Source organism: Nicotiana sylvestris, chromosome 8 (assembly GCF_000393655.2).
Source record: "Nicotiana sylvestris chromosome 8, ASM39365v2, whole genome shotgun sequence".
In the NCBI taxonomy this organism is placed as follows: domain Eukaryota; kingdom Viridiplantae; phylum Streptophyta; class Magnoliopsida; order Solanales; family Solanaceae; genus Nicotiana; species Nicotiana sylvestris.
Window position 1 is genome coordinate 159,092,699 of NC_091064.1, and position 13,867 is coordinate 159,106,565.

The 13,867-nt window shown below is 36.9% G+C and overlaps 2 protein-coding genes across 2 annotated transcripts; one reads left to right on the forward strand and one right to left on the reverse strand.

The window, feature by feature from the left end:
- The first annotated feature begins 216 nt into the window (after nucleotides 1-216).
- LOC104245633 (potassium channel AKT1-like) lies at nucleotides 217-6,242 on the forward strand. The gene is made up of 12 exons (XM_009801263.2): nucleotides 217-566; nucleotides 1,034-1,399; nucleotides 1,835-1,892; nucleotides 1,986-2,303; nucleotides 2,449-2,694; nucleotides 2,846-2,944; nucleotides 3,290-3,322; nucleotides 3,405-3,590; nucleotides 4,003-4,197; nucleotides 4,288-4,363; nucleotides 4,766-5,359; nucleotides 5,727-6,242. The coding sequence occupies exons 1-12, from the start codon at nucleotides 364-366 to the stop codon at nucleotides 5,996-5,998; spliced, it is 2,646 nt and encodes an 881-aa protein (XP_009799565.1). The 5' UTR covers nucleotides 217-363; the 3' UTR covers nucleotides 5,999-6,242.
- A 1,492-nt stretch (nucleotides 6,243-7,734) lies between these two features.
- LOC104245632 (probable boron transporter 7) lies at nucleotides 7,735-13,639 on the reverse strand. The gene is made up of 14 exons (XM_009801262.2): nucleotides 13,240-13,639; nucleotides 12,142-12,253; nucleotides 11,970-12,052; nucleotides 11,663-11,855; nucleotides 11,423-11,561; nucleotides 11,123-11,288; nucleotides 10,866-11,032; nucleotides 10,244-10,417; nucleotides 10,043-10,138; nucleotides 9,840-9,956; nucleotides 9,354-9,673; nucleotides 8,728-8,983; nucleotides 8,234-8,356; nucleotides 7,735-8,143 (listed from the first exon to the last, which is right to left on the reverse strand). Exons 2-14 carry the CDS (start codon nucleotides 12,243-12,245, stop codon nucleotides 8,114-8,116), a joined length of 1,968 nt encoding a protein of 655 aa, XP_009799564.1. The 5' UTR covers nucleotides 12,246-12,253; nucleotides 13,240-13,639; the 3' UTR covers nucleotides 7,735-8,113.
- Nucleotides 13,640-13,867: the final 228 nt, after the last annotated feature.

A 13,867-nucleotide genomic window follows, 5' to 3' on the forward strand; every position in this document is an offset into this window, starting at 1 on the left:
TTCATTAATATATTATCGAAAAAACCTTATTAAAATATAAAAAATTAAAATATAAAAAGGGTGAAGAACCCCAAACCTTCTTTAAGTACAATAACTGAATTTCAGGCTAAACCAAAGAATAGAGAGAAATGAGGAATCAGAACATGACTCGGGAGAATGTTTTTTTAATCGGATGTCCCATTCCTGGAGAAGAATGTAACTTCAATAAAAAAAAAAATATATATATATATATATACCAGTGAAAAAAGAAAAAGATGACGGCAATCTAATAAAAACCCCAGAAAAGGTGGTGGAAGAGCCCGGCGGCCGGTGGTGGTCGGGCAAAGAAGGATATATAGATAACATAGCCGCCAATTTTTTAGTATGAGAATGGGCAAAGAAAAATGGGCAGAAAAGATGTGTGGATTCATTAATGAGAAGGAAATAGAAAGAGAGAATTATATAGATGATAAAAGCTCCCACTATAGTATTACTAGTGGAATTCTTCCTTCTCTTGGCGCCCATCATAGTAATCGCAGAATTAAACTCCGTCGCTACATTATCTCCCCCTCCAATCCCCGTTACAGGTTTGTTTATTATTCCTACTTTTCATTCACGTGGGAAAATCTTACGATTCGTTCTTTTGCATGTGTTTGTACGTGGACAAATTAAATTGGGACAAAATAATGTTGCTTACTGTTTTATTTTTCCTCTTAAATTTTCTCTCAGTTATTCTTTTCATGGGATTGTGTAATGGTGAAATTCCACTTTTTATGTTTGAACTATAGATGATTTTATGGTTACGTTAATGCAGCAGAAGTAAATTGTTAATAGTGTAATTTATGTAATTGTTAATCTATAAACTATGTTCTGAACAAATAATAAAATAATGTCCTGAAACGAGTCCAATTGGTCAACTTGATAATTGTAAATTAAATCAGGTCATGTACGGAGGTATTATGTTACTTTTCAAGTTCTGTTCTGAATATATGCTTGTATGTTTTAGAATTTTGTTGATTTAAGCCTATATGGCTTAACTGAAGTTATAATGCAGGGCTTGGGATGCATTTCTGGTGCTTCTCGTGTTCTACACAGCATGGGCGTCGCCTTTTCAGTTTGGATTTCTGGACAGACCTCGAGGACCTATTGCCATCATAGATAACATAGTTAACGGATTTTTTGCCTTTGATATTATCCTGACATTCTTTGTTGCCTATCTTGATAAATCAACTTACAGTATGATTGATGACCCAAAGTTGATCGCTTGGAGGTATACCAGATCTGGGTTTATTTTTGATGTGATATCCACTGTCCCATCGGAACTTGTTCGGAAAGCATTGCCCCACTCTTTTCAATCATATGGATACTTCAGTATGCTTCGTCTCTGGCGTCTTAGAAGAGCCAGTGCCATGTTTGCGAGGTAAGACCCCTCTTTATTTGCAGAGCTACTTAAATTTCCATGTTTGATTTGTTCTTAATGATTTTCCAATTTCAGTTATCGGACCAATGCCTGAATCTCTCCTTGATGGTCCAATGTAATACAAGAAAGAACGAATTGCAAACTTATATCTTTTAAATACTAGGAGTATTGTCTTTCCTCATGGTGCTTCTTTTAGCAATTGATTTGCATATTCAACTTTCTATGTTTGTCTTGTTATCTTGCTCTATGGGATTTTTCGGTCTAACACATTGTGAATTGTCCTGTTCCAATTCTACTTGCATCACACTGTTATAATAGTTTAGGTGAAGGCAATTATCATCACTTATGCTTTGACAAAATCTCTTACTTTAGCAATAAATTTGGCGATTAGGTTCCAAGATAAATAGCTGATGATATGTTGTTCTTTTGCTGTAGATTGGAGAAAAACAGGAAGTTCAGTTACTTTGGGGTTCGAGTACTGAAGCTTATATGTGTAAGTCTTTCGAGCAATAAGTGGAATTTGCTTGTAAAGTACCTGAATGGCAATTTACTTTAAAAAAAAAAACACTTGGGATATTTTTTTCAGGTGACTCTTTTCGCAGTTCATTGTGCTGGCTGTTTCTACTATCTTCTTGCTGCTCGGAAAAAAGACCCAAGTAAAACATGGCTTTCACTTGCCATGGAAAATTTTCATGACAGGAGTATCTGGGATCTCTATGTAATGTGTATATATTGGTCCATTACAACGCTTACAACAACTGGCTATGGGGATTTGCATGCTGTTGCTACAGAGGAGATGATATTTACCATGATTTACATGCTATTTGACCTCGGGTTGACTGCTTATCTCATTGGAAACATGACCAACTTAGTTGTCCATGGAACCAGTAAGACTAGGAAATTTGTGAGTAGATTTCCCAATGCAGTAATTGGAAAAGCATTTCTGGAATATCAGGGACACTTTCTTGTCTTGCTAGCTTAAGTTTGTAATAACAATTTCTGACGTTCTTTCAGAAGGATTTTTCTTTGATGATCGTTTTGTTGCACAGAGGGATACCATTCAAGCTGCTTCAAGCTTTGCACAAAGGAATAATTTGCCGGTTCGCCTTCAAGATCAGATGCTATCTCACTTGTGTTTGAGGTACAGAACAGACTCGGAAGGTCTGCAACAACAAGAAACTCTTGAAACACTACCCAAAGCTATTCGATCTAGCATTTCACATTATCTGTTCTATTCACTTGTGGATAAGGTGTACTTATTCCATGGTGTATCAAATGACTTACTTTTTCAACTGGTAAGTCCCGTTGGTCTTAAGGCTTCATTAAATTTCACCCTACTGGGCAATACTCTTTTATGTATAACAAAATGTTGTTCAGTTGTTCAAGTAATTTCATTAATAATACTAATAGGATTTGGTTTCTTCTCTGTGATTTTATATCGTACAGGTCTCTGAGATGAAAGCCGAGTATTTTCCCCCAAGAGAGGATGTCATTTTGCAGAATGAAGCACCAACAGATTTTTATATTCTGGTAACTGGAGCAATGGTAAGGAGCTCTTTATTGCTCTCCCTCTATTTTTCTCCGGGAAAGGAACGGAAAGCAAAAGAAAAGAATGCAGTAAAATATACCAACTCATAATTCTCCCAGATTTTCACTCTGCTATTGATTTATCACAATAGCAAACTCAAGTCAAGGAACCATGATATCTTCTCTTCACTTTCCTTGAAAACGAAAGATTTCGAATATATACTACTCACAAAAAAATTTACGCTGGTCGATCCACTTTTACTCCTCAATTTTTTGCTGTTAAACAGGCAAATCATCTATTCTTTTCTTTGTTCATTTTTATTGCTGTAAGTCAATCTCTTGATAATCACATCTTCCTTACAGGAACTTATTTCACACAGGAATGGGATGGAACATGTAAGTTTCTCTAGCTCAGGACTTTAAACCATTACTGCTGTCCTGAGCTTCAATGCTTATTTGGTGGATAATTTTTATGTAGGTGGTTGGCGAGTTAAAGGCAGGGGACGTTTGTGGAGAAGTAGGTGTCCTTTGCTATAGACCTCAATTTTTTACCGTTCGAACCAAAAGAACATCCCAACTGCTACGTTTGGATCGTACTTCTTTTTTCAACATCGTTAAAGCAAATATTGGAGATGGGACAATAATCATGAACAATATCCTTCAGGTGAATAGACTCTTTTAATATTATCTACGAGGCTGTTTAAATAATCCCATATATGCTAATGTAGAAAGCAGGTTGCCAGTGATTTTTTATGGCTATTGAAAACGTATTTAACTTCCATTTCTCCTGAGCCTTTCATTATATAGTCCTTTGATATAGTTACCAAGTTGTCGCGACTTTGACTTCTGTGATAATACTCAGCTGCGAGTGGAAGTCGATATTTTTCACCGTGTTGCAGTCTTTGCTTGAATTTATTTTGGAATCTCAAGAGCAAGAATTTTTTCCTTATGGAAGTGTCTTGGCGAAGATTTTTCACCTATATCAGCTTTACTCTCAACTAGAATAAAAGATCTGGAGGATAACTTTGATGTGCGGATACTATTCTAGCTTTAAACAATGATCTTTTTGGTTGCAGCATTTGAAAGAGCGAAGGGACCCAATGATGACAGCAGTATTAGCAGATATAGAACACATGTTGACTCAGGGAAGAATGGACATACCTCTCAGCTTATGTTTTGCAGCAAACAGAGGAGATGATCTTTTGTTGTGCCAATTGCTTAAAAGGGGTACCGATCCTAATGAATCTGATAACAACGGGCGTACAGCGTTGGTATGACTCCTCTCTATTTCTCATTAACCACTTGACCAAAATAATATTTGTGTTTGGAGGTTGAAAATCATTATGCATATTATGATACAGCATATAGCAGCTTCAAATGGAAATGTTGAATGTATTCTTCTACTTCTCGACTTTGGAGCAGATCCAAATAAAAAAGGTACTCTTTCCATTTCTATACAATAGGAAATTGCATGGTCTGTTTCTTTTGGAAAATCGTACTTTGTGTTTGGGAAATTATGGATATATATTACTAGTTTAAAAAGTTAACACCGGCCATTAATCTGCGTTTGCATTCACTTATTCCAATGATCTCAACTGTGTATCTAAGAGGCAGTTTTATCCTTTGCTTCCTTTAATATAATTATTTACATCTGCCCTCCTCCAATTTATATACTCAGCTATGATCTTGATAGATCTCTATTTAGAAATTTTAAGCACTAGCGCCTGCGCATTTTTGAGTAGAGTATCACTCCCAAATTTTGCAACTGTATTGTAAATTCAATTTAAGATTGTGTCACTTTTCTTTCTGATAAACAGCTAATTTATGTCATGAAAGCAGATTCTGAAGGAAATGTTCCATTGTGGGATGCAATGGTGGGGAAGCACGAAGCTGCAATAAAATTGCTTGTGGACAACGGTGCAAAGATATCTTCAGGAGATGTAGGTCAGTTTGCTTGCTTTGCGGTGGAGCAAGGCAGCCTAGACTTGCTCAAGGAGATTATCAAGTATGGAGGTGATGTCACCCTTCTTAACAGCCTAGGCACGACCGCAATGCACACTGCTATTTCTGAGGAGAATGTGGAAATAGTTAAATACCTACTGGAACAAGGAACTGACATTGATAAACCAGATGTTCACGGTTGGACACCAAGAGCATTGGCTGAATATCAGGGCCACGAAGAGATAAAGGAGCTTTTCAACTTGATGCAACCAAGTAGTAATAAAGAAGCCAATGTCTCTCCTCCTGAAATGCCTGATGCTCCCTACCTTAAGAAGTATCAGAGCGACCCCATGATTTGCGTCTCAACTCCTGTGGAAACACCATTACTAGCTAGAGAAAATGGCTCGTCCAATGGCAGGTTGAGGAGAAGGGCTAGTTTCTATCAGAATTCACTGATGGGATTTATGTCAGCACGCCAGAGACACCATGAAGGTGAGTACAGATTTAAATTCTGAAGCATCAGTTCATAAGTACATCTCCCAATATTTGGGAAATTTTCTTATATCTATAATAATAGGTATAGGATTCAGCGCGGAGCCATCTAAATAACAACTAGGATTATAACTAACCACTTTCATCATATCCAAATTAGTCGTAAAGATGGTCAACTATACATACATCTATGTTACAGAATAGTCTTTTAGTAATACACCACTCTACCTCCTAGTAGGTCTCAGCTTGATAAAGTTTTGGAAGGATTTTGGTTAAAAGTTTTGTGAATCTTATAATACTTCGAGGTAGATTGCGTTCTTGAATTGATTTTGTTTGAAATTAATTGTGCATTATGGAAACTTGACAGGAGGAGGTGACCTTAGTTATTCTTCAACTAAAGTTGCAAATGCAAGAATTCTAGACAGAATAACCATCAGTTGTCCAGAGAAAGGTGATATAGGTGGAAGGGTTGTGCTTTTGCCGAATTCAGTTCAAGAGCTACTTGATATTGGTGCTAAAAAATTTGGTATCTCTCTCACGAAAGTACTAACTGAAGATGGCGCACTTATTGAAGACATTGCTGTGATTAGAGATGGAGATCATCTAGTTCTTGCTGGTGATGGTACTTCAGAAAATTAAACATAGCTCATCATTTCAAACAATGATGTTTCAGAAATGGATCTGATTGATTTTGAGCTTATTCTCTCATGGAATGCATACTTGGTATTGTAACTGAAGAATTGACAAAAAATACACTGTGAAGTTAGCGACAAATGTAGGGTGGGTTAAACCAAACTCATTATTTTTTGCTCGAACTATGTATACATATGTAAAAAGACTAAAAATGCGTACATATTATAATATCACATTCATTTTGAGCCCACCGACTCTATATCAGGGGCGAAGGCACACTTGGGTTAGGGTGGTCAACTGACCACCCTTTATCGGAAAATTACACTGTTTATATAGGTAAAATATTAGACTTTAGAGGTACAGAGGTTCATAACATGTATTGAACACCCTTTGTCGGATTATTTTTTTTACATATTTCAAGTTTGAACACCCTTGAGAAAATTCCTGGCTTCGCCACTGCTCTATATGTTGGATTGCCTCTGGGTGGAACGAGGCTGGTCTGAACAAGAGAAAACCTCTACTTTTTATGCTTATCATATGGATAATAGATGAGAAAATCACCAAAAAGGAAACGTAATTACCGCACAGAAGAAATTGATTCACATATAGTCATTGAAAAGTTGGAAGAAAAAGGACAAAGAAAGAGAGGGGGAGGGGGGGGGATGTATACTCCTGCATTTAATTGATTATAAAATTATCTCAACTCTCAAGTATTTATAATCTTATACATGTATCAATTTTGAATCAGTGAAAAACATTACCTATTCCATTCAATGATCTTCCTTATAGTACCTTTATTTGATAAAAACAAAAATGAACGAAAACTTAAAGAAGAGAAAAGCAAATATGAAAGTTGACATATTATACCTTGAATTAAATATAGAAACTTCATGGAGGACCTGAAATCTTTTACTCGATTTAATAATATTTAAATTGCTTTAAGATCACAATTTTGGCCCAGGCTCTCAGTATTTTGCTTCAATCATAGCAACGGTTCTGCAATTTCAGCCCTTGGCGTTATAATCAGTGTTTTAAAAGGCGTTGGGCGAGAGGCAAAATGTTTTATCTAATACGGGGCGGGGCGAGGCGAGGCGAAAGCCTACTGCCCACAACGTTGGGGCTTATGCCTAGGCGAACGCCCGGAATGTCTGTAGGACCCGCCAGTACGTCTCGGTGCGTTTTTGGTATGCCTCGGTGCGTTTTTGGTATGCCTCGCCCCGGGACTTGCGCACAAAACGCCCTTTAAAACACTGGTTATAATCATCATTTAGCACCAAAATGTTCGTTTTTGAGAAACAACCATATCATATGATTTGAAAATAGGATAAATACTTTGCAAACTAAGATAAAAAGCCATGTATATGTGGACACACCTGATATGCAAATACAATTATGAAAATCATTGAGCTTTCAGATGGTTTTACCTCCCTTTGACAGAATACAGCACACAGTAACAAGGTTGGATTCTCTTTGAAATGCTTAGACGTTAGAGGTTAGTACTCTGTTCTAACATTAAAATTAATAATATGACACTGCCATTGGGTTGCCAAAACAAGACACATTGTGTATAAATGTGATTCCAAAGAAGAAAAAAAACTTTGCTGCTTGATTAACAAAATACATGCTAAAGCTAAAGCAATGATATGATATGCTAACTCCGACATGTTTTCTGTTCGAGCCATTTAAACTAAATACCTTTTATTGATATATTTTCAAATTATCAAGTAGTTTTAGAAGATAAATTACCAGATTCCCAAATGACCCATTTGTATAACAACAAAAGCATCTACATCTTAACGTTTGCCAAAAATGAAATAATAACACCAAAAGCATCAAGAATTATTCACATTTTTCAATCAGCATCAAACTTCTATATTACTGTAGCTTCTGTACTATGAAAGAAAATTAAAAGTTTGTATAGAATATCTCTTGTTGCTTTTCTTTCTTTTAAATTCTCCATCTCCTGCTCTTTTCTACTCTCTTCTTTCTTTTCATGTGTATTTTCTATTGCACATTTTCCACAACAACCGAGAGGATTCCTGAAAATTAATGACCTCCCCGGAAGTGTACTTTGGTTGAGAATCACAATGCATTACATTTACATCAATGTATCAGCTGCCATTACATTCCAGAAGCCTCGTGCGGATAAACCTGACATAAAAATGGGAGTTATTATCAATATTTTCGCAATGTAATAAAAACGAAGCTGCAAATGTTGGACGATTTTGGCAAGCCGTTTACCTGATGCTGCCTTTCAGTGAAGCTGACAGATCTGTGTTTTAGTTCACCTCTGTGTGTTGTCATCTCATCCAATATCTCAGCATCAGAGAAATCGTCACTTTCTTCATCAGGTATCTCTCTCTCCTGCACATTGATACATTAACCCTTGTGAAAACCGGTATCCTAAGAGATCCTCAAAATTTTTATCCGAAAAACACTCCAGTTGTTTGTACTACATAGGAGAAGTGGCAAGAAAATTGCTGAATTTAATGCACATAATATATGCCAAGGAAACAATGTATATTACAGATGAGTGCCACAAAAGATTGCTTATGTGCCTTCCTTCTTATCGCGCAGAATACAAATAACATGAAGCATCCAGTATTAAGAAGAATGCAATTAGAGCAGAAATAATACAAATAAAATGTGCACAAAAGCACATAAAAGCCCACCGGCATAAGTTGGCTATTACAATTACACAGGAGGATGCAGGAAAGGTAGGAAAAATAATTTACCTTTGGACAACCAGCAATTTCGTCGTACTCAGCTGCATCTAATTCCTTAAGATACTCGGGTGGGAAAAACTTGGGAAGAACATGCTCTCTTATACTTATGAGAAGAAAGAAAGGCAAAGGGAATAGTATTCCAGCGATAGGTATCCATGTTACTCCAAAACAAATTAAGAAATACAGGAACTGGAGCGCTGTAAACTTGACAATGAATTTGAATGGGACCAACTCGACATACGAGGCATGGAGCCCTTCAAAGACCCTGTCAAAAGAACCATCACAAGATGGCATTCAAAATATGGTACTTTTAACCAAATAAAAACTACCACTGAATAATCAAATGTATATAACAATGACATGATCATCCCTAAAATGAAGACAACGACAAAAAGATGTGTCAGGATTCCAGTGCTCTTTACATTTCACTTTTCTGAATCTCTATTTCTCAGTTTTAACAAAAACCTAACAAGAAGAATTAGAATTCTCAGGGTGGTAAGCGAGCATATTTAGGTAACAACTTCTAAACTCCTAGACTTTAAGCCATGCGTTAAATGTGAGCTTGACCAAGAGTTTTGAGGAACTATTCATGACTTAGTTTCGACTTTTCAGGAACAGTTATTAAAATGACTTACTTGAATCTTCTACCAGAAGGAATAAAGAGCAGCAGCACCCTCTCCCAAAATTGATTACCAGGGAGACTGTCGATCGCCATGTAAGCGAAATATCCCCAAAGGACTGAAGTAGGTATCCGCCTGATCACAGGTATAGCAAGCACACAACATCCCACAAGTAGAGATTGCAAGAAGTTGCTAACTCTTTGCTCATTTACTCGGACAGGCAAGTGGGCATCAATGTGCTTCTCAGGGTCAAATTTTTCATCTGCTCCATCTTCTCCATCGTCATGTTTCAATACGGCTGCTTTCAAGTTCTCCAAGTCCTTATCTGCTGTGCGCTGCATTACATAAAAAAAATTCTCATAAAACAACTATTTCTCAATATCAAACTAGTTGGAGATACTGAAACACAATAAACAAACTTCTTCTAAGTGAATAATATAAATGGACATTGGCCTATGCACTCTTAACTGGCAACAGTTATAGCTTGGTTCCAGCATTTACCTTTGATGTAGCATCCATCTCAACGAAGACGGCATGCATCTTCCCATATATCTCTGATTTTGTTGCATTCTGCTTAATACCTTCCTTTGCAGTTTTCACCATTTTCTTCCGAATTAACTGAGAATGAGGGACCAAATAGTCTTAATAGGACTATCCGTCCTGCAGAAAAGAATAAACAGAGAACTTATTATTGCATTGTCTACCTGTCTCTTAAGTACAGCGAGGCTCCTTGTATGCATTGGTGATTGCGGAAGTACCCCATTCGAAGGGGGAATTCCAAGTAATCCGCATATCAAAGTCTGCAACCATAAATTTCAAGGTGAAGAATGAACCAGACTAACAGACCTGCAGAAGTGAATTTAAGCCTATATCTCTAAAATAGAAAGAGTCCTGAAGATCTATACCATGACTCCAAGCAAAAATAAATCGTAATGGTAAGCAGATGGGTTTTTAAGATTGAACTCCTTCTGTTGTGCCATTTGTGCAGCAACACTGTGATCAAAAAAGTATAGACCAGCTATCATAAGAGCTGGAATGAAGGCAGCAAAGATGTACAACACTGGGACCCTTGCCATATCCTGCAATTCAGTGCATAAACTAAATTAGACAGGATAGGAATTTTCTCAACTTAATAAACATACATAAAATTTTGCCGTAATTTTGGTTCGCAGTTCTCTCTTAGAGAATACACAAAGAGATGCCTAACAATATCTTGCCTTGTACTTCTGAATTAATATACGAGAAAGTTCATGTGCCATAAGCTAATCTGTATGACTCACTTTCAAAAGCTTTTTGGTGAAGAATGTCATGTTTGCCAGACCGATGTAAGAACATATACAAAAACAATGGATTTTGATAACACACACCAATATTTCTGCTTATTTTACAAGATCCGCCCTTTTATGAGACTTCGACTAAAGGAGCAAGATATTGCTCTGAACGGCATATAGAAGCAGTCCAGAACTCAAGAAGAGTGCTACATAACTTCCTAGGTAAATAAGGGTGTCAAACTGAAATTTAGAGCACCTTGATCACAGTCCAGTGGTATAATGATTTAGCCTCCCAAGGGAGAGGACAAAAGAGCCTCCTAGGAACTTCAGATGGAATGTTTCCAGGCACACCAAAAGACATGGCCGTCCACAACACAACCATAAGGGGAACCCCATAGTCGGCAGTAAAACTTCGCATCCAACCTGTTCATAATAGTTGATGTATGAATGACTAAGTTTGAATTTAAAAGACCTCCAAGTCCACCCTTTAATAAAGCAGATATAGTCACATACCTGTACCATAACGCCATGATCTAGCTCCTCTACTTTTAAGAGAAGTTAAAAGAACACCAAATGAGAAAATAACTGCCATTAACCCATTTGTGTAGAGCCACTGAAAGTGGAACTCCTCTCGTTCCGGATTTTCCCCTTTCGGAATAGAAAATTCACTCACTACTCCCTGTGACTCGAAGAACAAAGGTATGAGTATAGGATTTCTTTGTGGTCTTTCTTGTTTCTTTTTTTCCTACTGCATTATATTTAATAACAGTAGCTAACAGAACACATCAAAGGGAGAAAAACAAGAACAAGTACCTTAATAGCCTCTTGAAGGAAAAGAACCGTGATTAACATGCCAAAGAGTTCCCCTGCGAGCCTTGTAAATCTTGGTATGATATTGCAAGCATTGAAAATAGCAAGAAGGAACAGCATCAACGCGGTCCAGACACAAACCCTGTCAAACACATGAATTAGTAACATTTAAGCATCTGGTAATCCAGGAAGCTCTTGTTACATCCTTTTTCGGAGAAACAAAGGAAAAAATAGATTCCATACCATCCTGCCCAGGCGACAAACAGCTTTGGCCCCATGTCTGGTCTATCCTTCACAAAACTGTACAAGTAGGTATACATGATAATCGTGGGCTCTGCAACTCCTAAGATCAAGAGAGGCTGTCCACCAAATATTGAGTGAATGATTCCACAGATAGCAGTAGAAGCAAGAGTTTCAACTGTGCTCATTGCTCCATCTGTCAAAAACAAAACAAAAATCAAAATACATCAACAATTTAATCCCAAGCGCCGTACATGATTATTGCAAACGTGAAATAGTTATCAAGCACGAAAAGATTAGCACAACGGACCTGTTTCTCTACTCAATTGTTCTCCGAAAGCAATCACAGGAAGAGCAGAAGCAAAGAAAATGTATGCTGTTGGAGCCAGTATCCTAAAAATTCATTTACACAAGAAAACCAAAATTTTCATTAAACGGTACATGTTCAGCTCAAACATATAAGATGGAAATATTGTAAATACCTGACGCCTGTACCACATGAGTCGAGCCAATCGCGTTTGTAGCATGTTATCCTTCCTTTAAAATCATCAATAACTCCCTTGAGGGGAGTTCTCGGTTTTTCCATAGGTGAAACTGCAATATAAGAAATTTAACAGGTTAAACTTATGGTAATTATAACCATGGAAGCTATTAAATCCCTATATTATTCATCAGACTTGGCTGCAAAAATGGATCATGCAAATACAATGCCTACAGCTGATAAGTGGCTGCAGAAAAGCAGGAACAATACATACCTAAAGAATAACAAATGGGAAATCTTTACACCCCACGCACCCAGAACAAATCATATATGGTATTTCCTCTAGTTCCTTATATGCCGGCACTTGTCCTTTGAAAAATATTTTCAAAATATTGCAAAAATATTTCCAAAAAAAAACGTGTTTTTAAAGTGTTTTCTAGCAATTCTGTTTTTCGAAGAATTGTTTTCAAAAGGTTTTTTTATCTTTGACGCGCAAAAATAGTCAAATCTCTCTAACAAAAACACACATTTAACAAAACACATTTCCATTTGCACAATCTTCTTTGAAAACTTTTTTTTAAAGTTGTCCAAACGGCGAGAAATCCCCTTAAACACGGGAGAGAATTTCGGAGATAACTACTTAATGAAAAAGACCAAATCACATGTTCACATCACACCCAACAAAAAAAAAATACCTCATTTAGATAGCCATTATTATAGCAATCTCAAGTTAATATATAATAATAATAATAAATGAATGCACGGATAATAATGTATAATACAAAGTTTGGGCAAAAGTGACTGGGTTCACGCGAAGGCGAACCCATTAGTTACGTGGTAGATCCACCCAGACTCTTAGTAGAGGCGGCTGACCCTATAGAGCAAAGGGTTCAACTGGATTCGTTAAATTAAATTCGAAACTCATATATTTAAAAGGTAGATGAGTATATGAGCTCAGTGCTAAAGAACATTAAATGTTGAATGCATCAAATTTAAATTATGAATGTGGCTCGATATAGGCTACTGAGACACAAAACGGAAATGAACACATTCTCTTAAAATGAAGAACAAAAATAGGGGAAGAAGCTAAGAATAATACCAAATCAAAGGTAATGCAGGAGAGGGAAGAGAGGAGAAAAACAAAAGAAAATAAAAATAAAAAGATGGGAAACGGGGCACCAAAGATGAGTACAGGAGGGAATGGTGTTTTGGTTTGTTTGTTGTATATTTTCCTTCCGGCGGCAAAAGATGCCGCCTGGAGAAGAAGATGGAAAGGGTCTAATAATAAATGGATATAAGAGGAAGAAAATAAAGCAATTAAAACTCTCTGGCCTTTCCTTTCTCTCTCTCTATATCAGTCACTTCTCTTCCTATTTTCTCTCTTTCTCTGCCTCCTATATTTTTCCTCTACCGCTAATGGCGGAGAGGAGAAAGAGAGAAAGGGAAGAATTCTTTTTTAGTGTTTTGTTTGAAACTGATACTGTTATATGCTCATGGCTGCGCGCGGTTCGTGTAAGACCCTTTTAATTAGTTCTCTGTTCAGTCCAACTTGGAATTTATGGCTGAACTTTTTCCTTTGTTTATTTATTCTCGTCTTACTTCATCAATTTCCTTATTTTCTTTTTGGAAAAAGGTGTAAATTTACTTTTCTCTTTAACTAGTGTTCGACTTTAACGGTAGGCGCGTAGTTAGAATGCGGAGTCTGAGTTCGGCTATGCCCGTCAACT

Coding starts and splice junctions, on each gene's coding strand:
- LOC104245633 (XM_009801263.2), top strand. CDS start 364: ATGAGAATGGGCAAAGAAAAATGGGCAGAAAAGATGTGTGGATTCATT. Junction 567..1,033: donor CCCTCCAATCCCCGTTACAG/GTTTGTTTATTA, acceptor GTTATAATGCAG/GGCTTGGGATGCATTTCTGG. Junction 4,198..4,287: donor ACAACGGGCGTACAGCGTTG/GTATGACTCCTC, acceptor ATTATGATACAG/CATATAGCAGCTTCAAATGG.
- LOC104245632 (XM_009801262.2), bottom strand. CDS start 12,245: ATGGAAAAACCGAGAACTCCCCTCAAGGGAGTTATTGATGATTTTAAA. Junction 11,856..11,969: donor ACAATTGAGTAGAGAAACAG/GTCCGTTGTGCT, acceptor TGTTTTTGACAG/ATGGAGCAATGAGCACAGTT. Junction 11,033..11,122: donor ATCATGGCGTTATGGTACAG/GTATGTGACTAT, acceptor TATTATGAACAG/GTTGGATGCGAAGTTTTACT.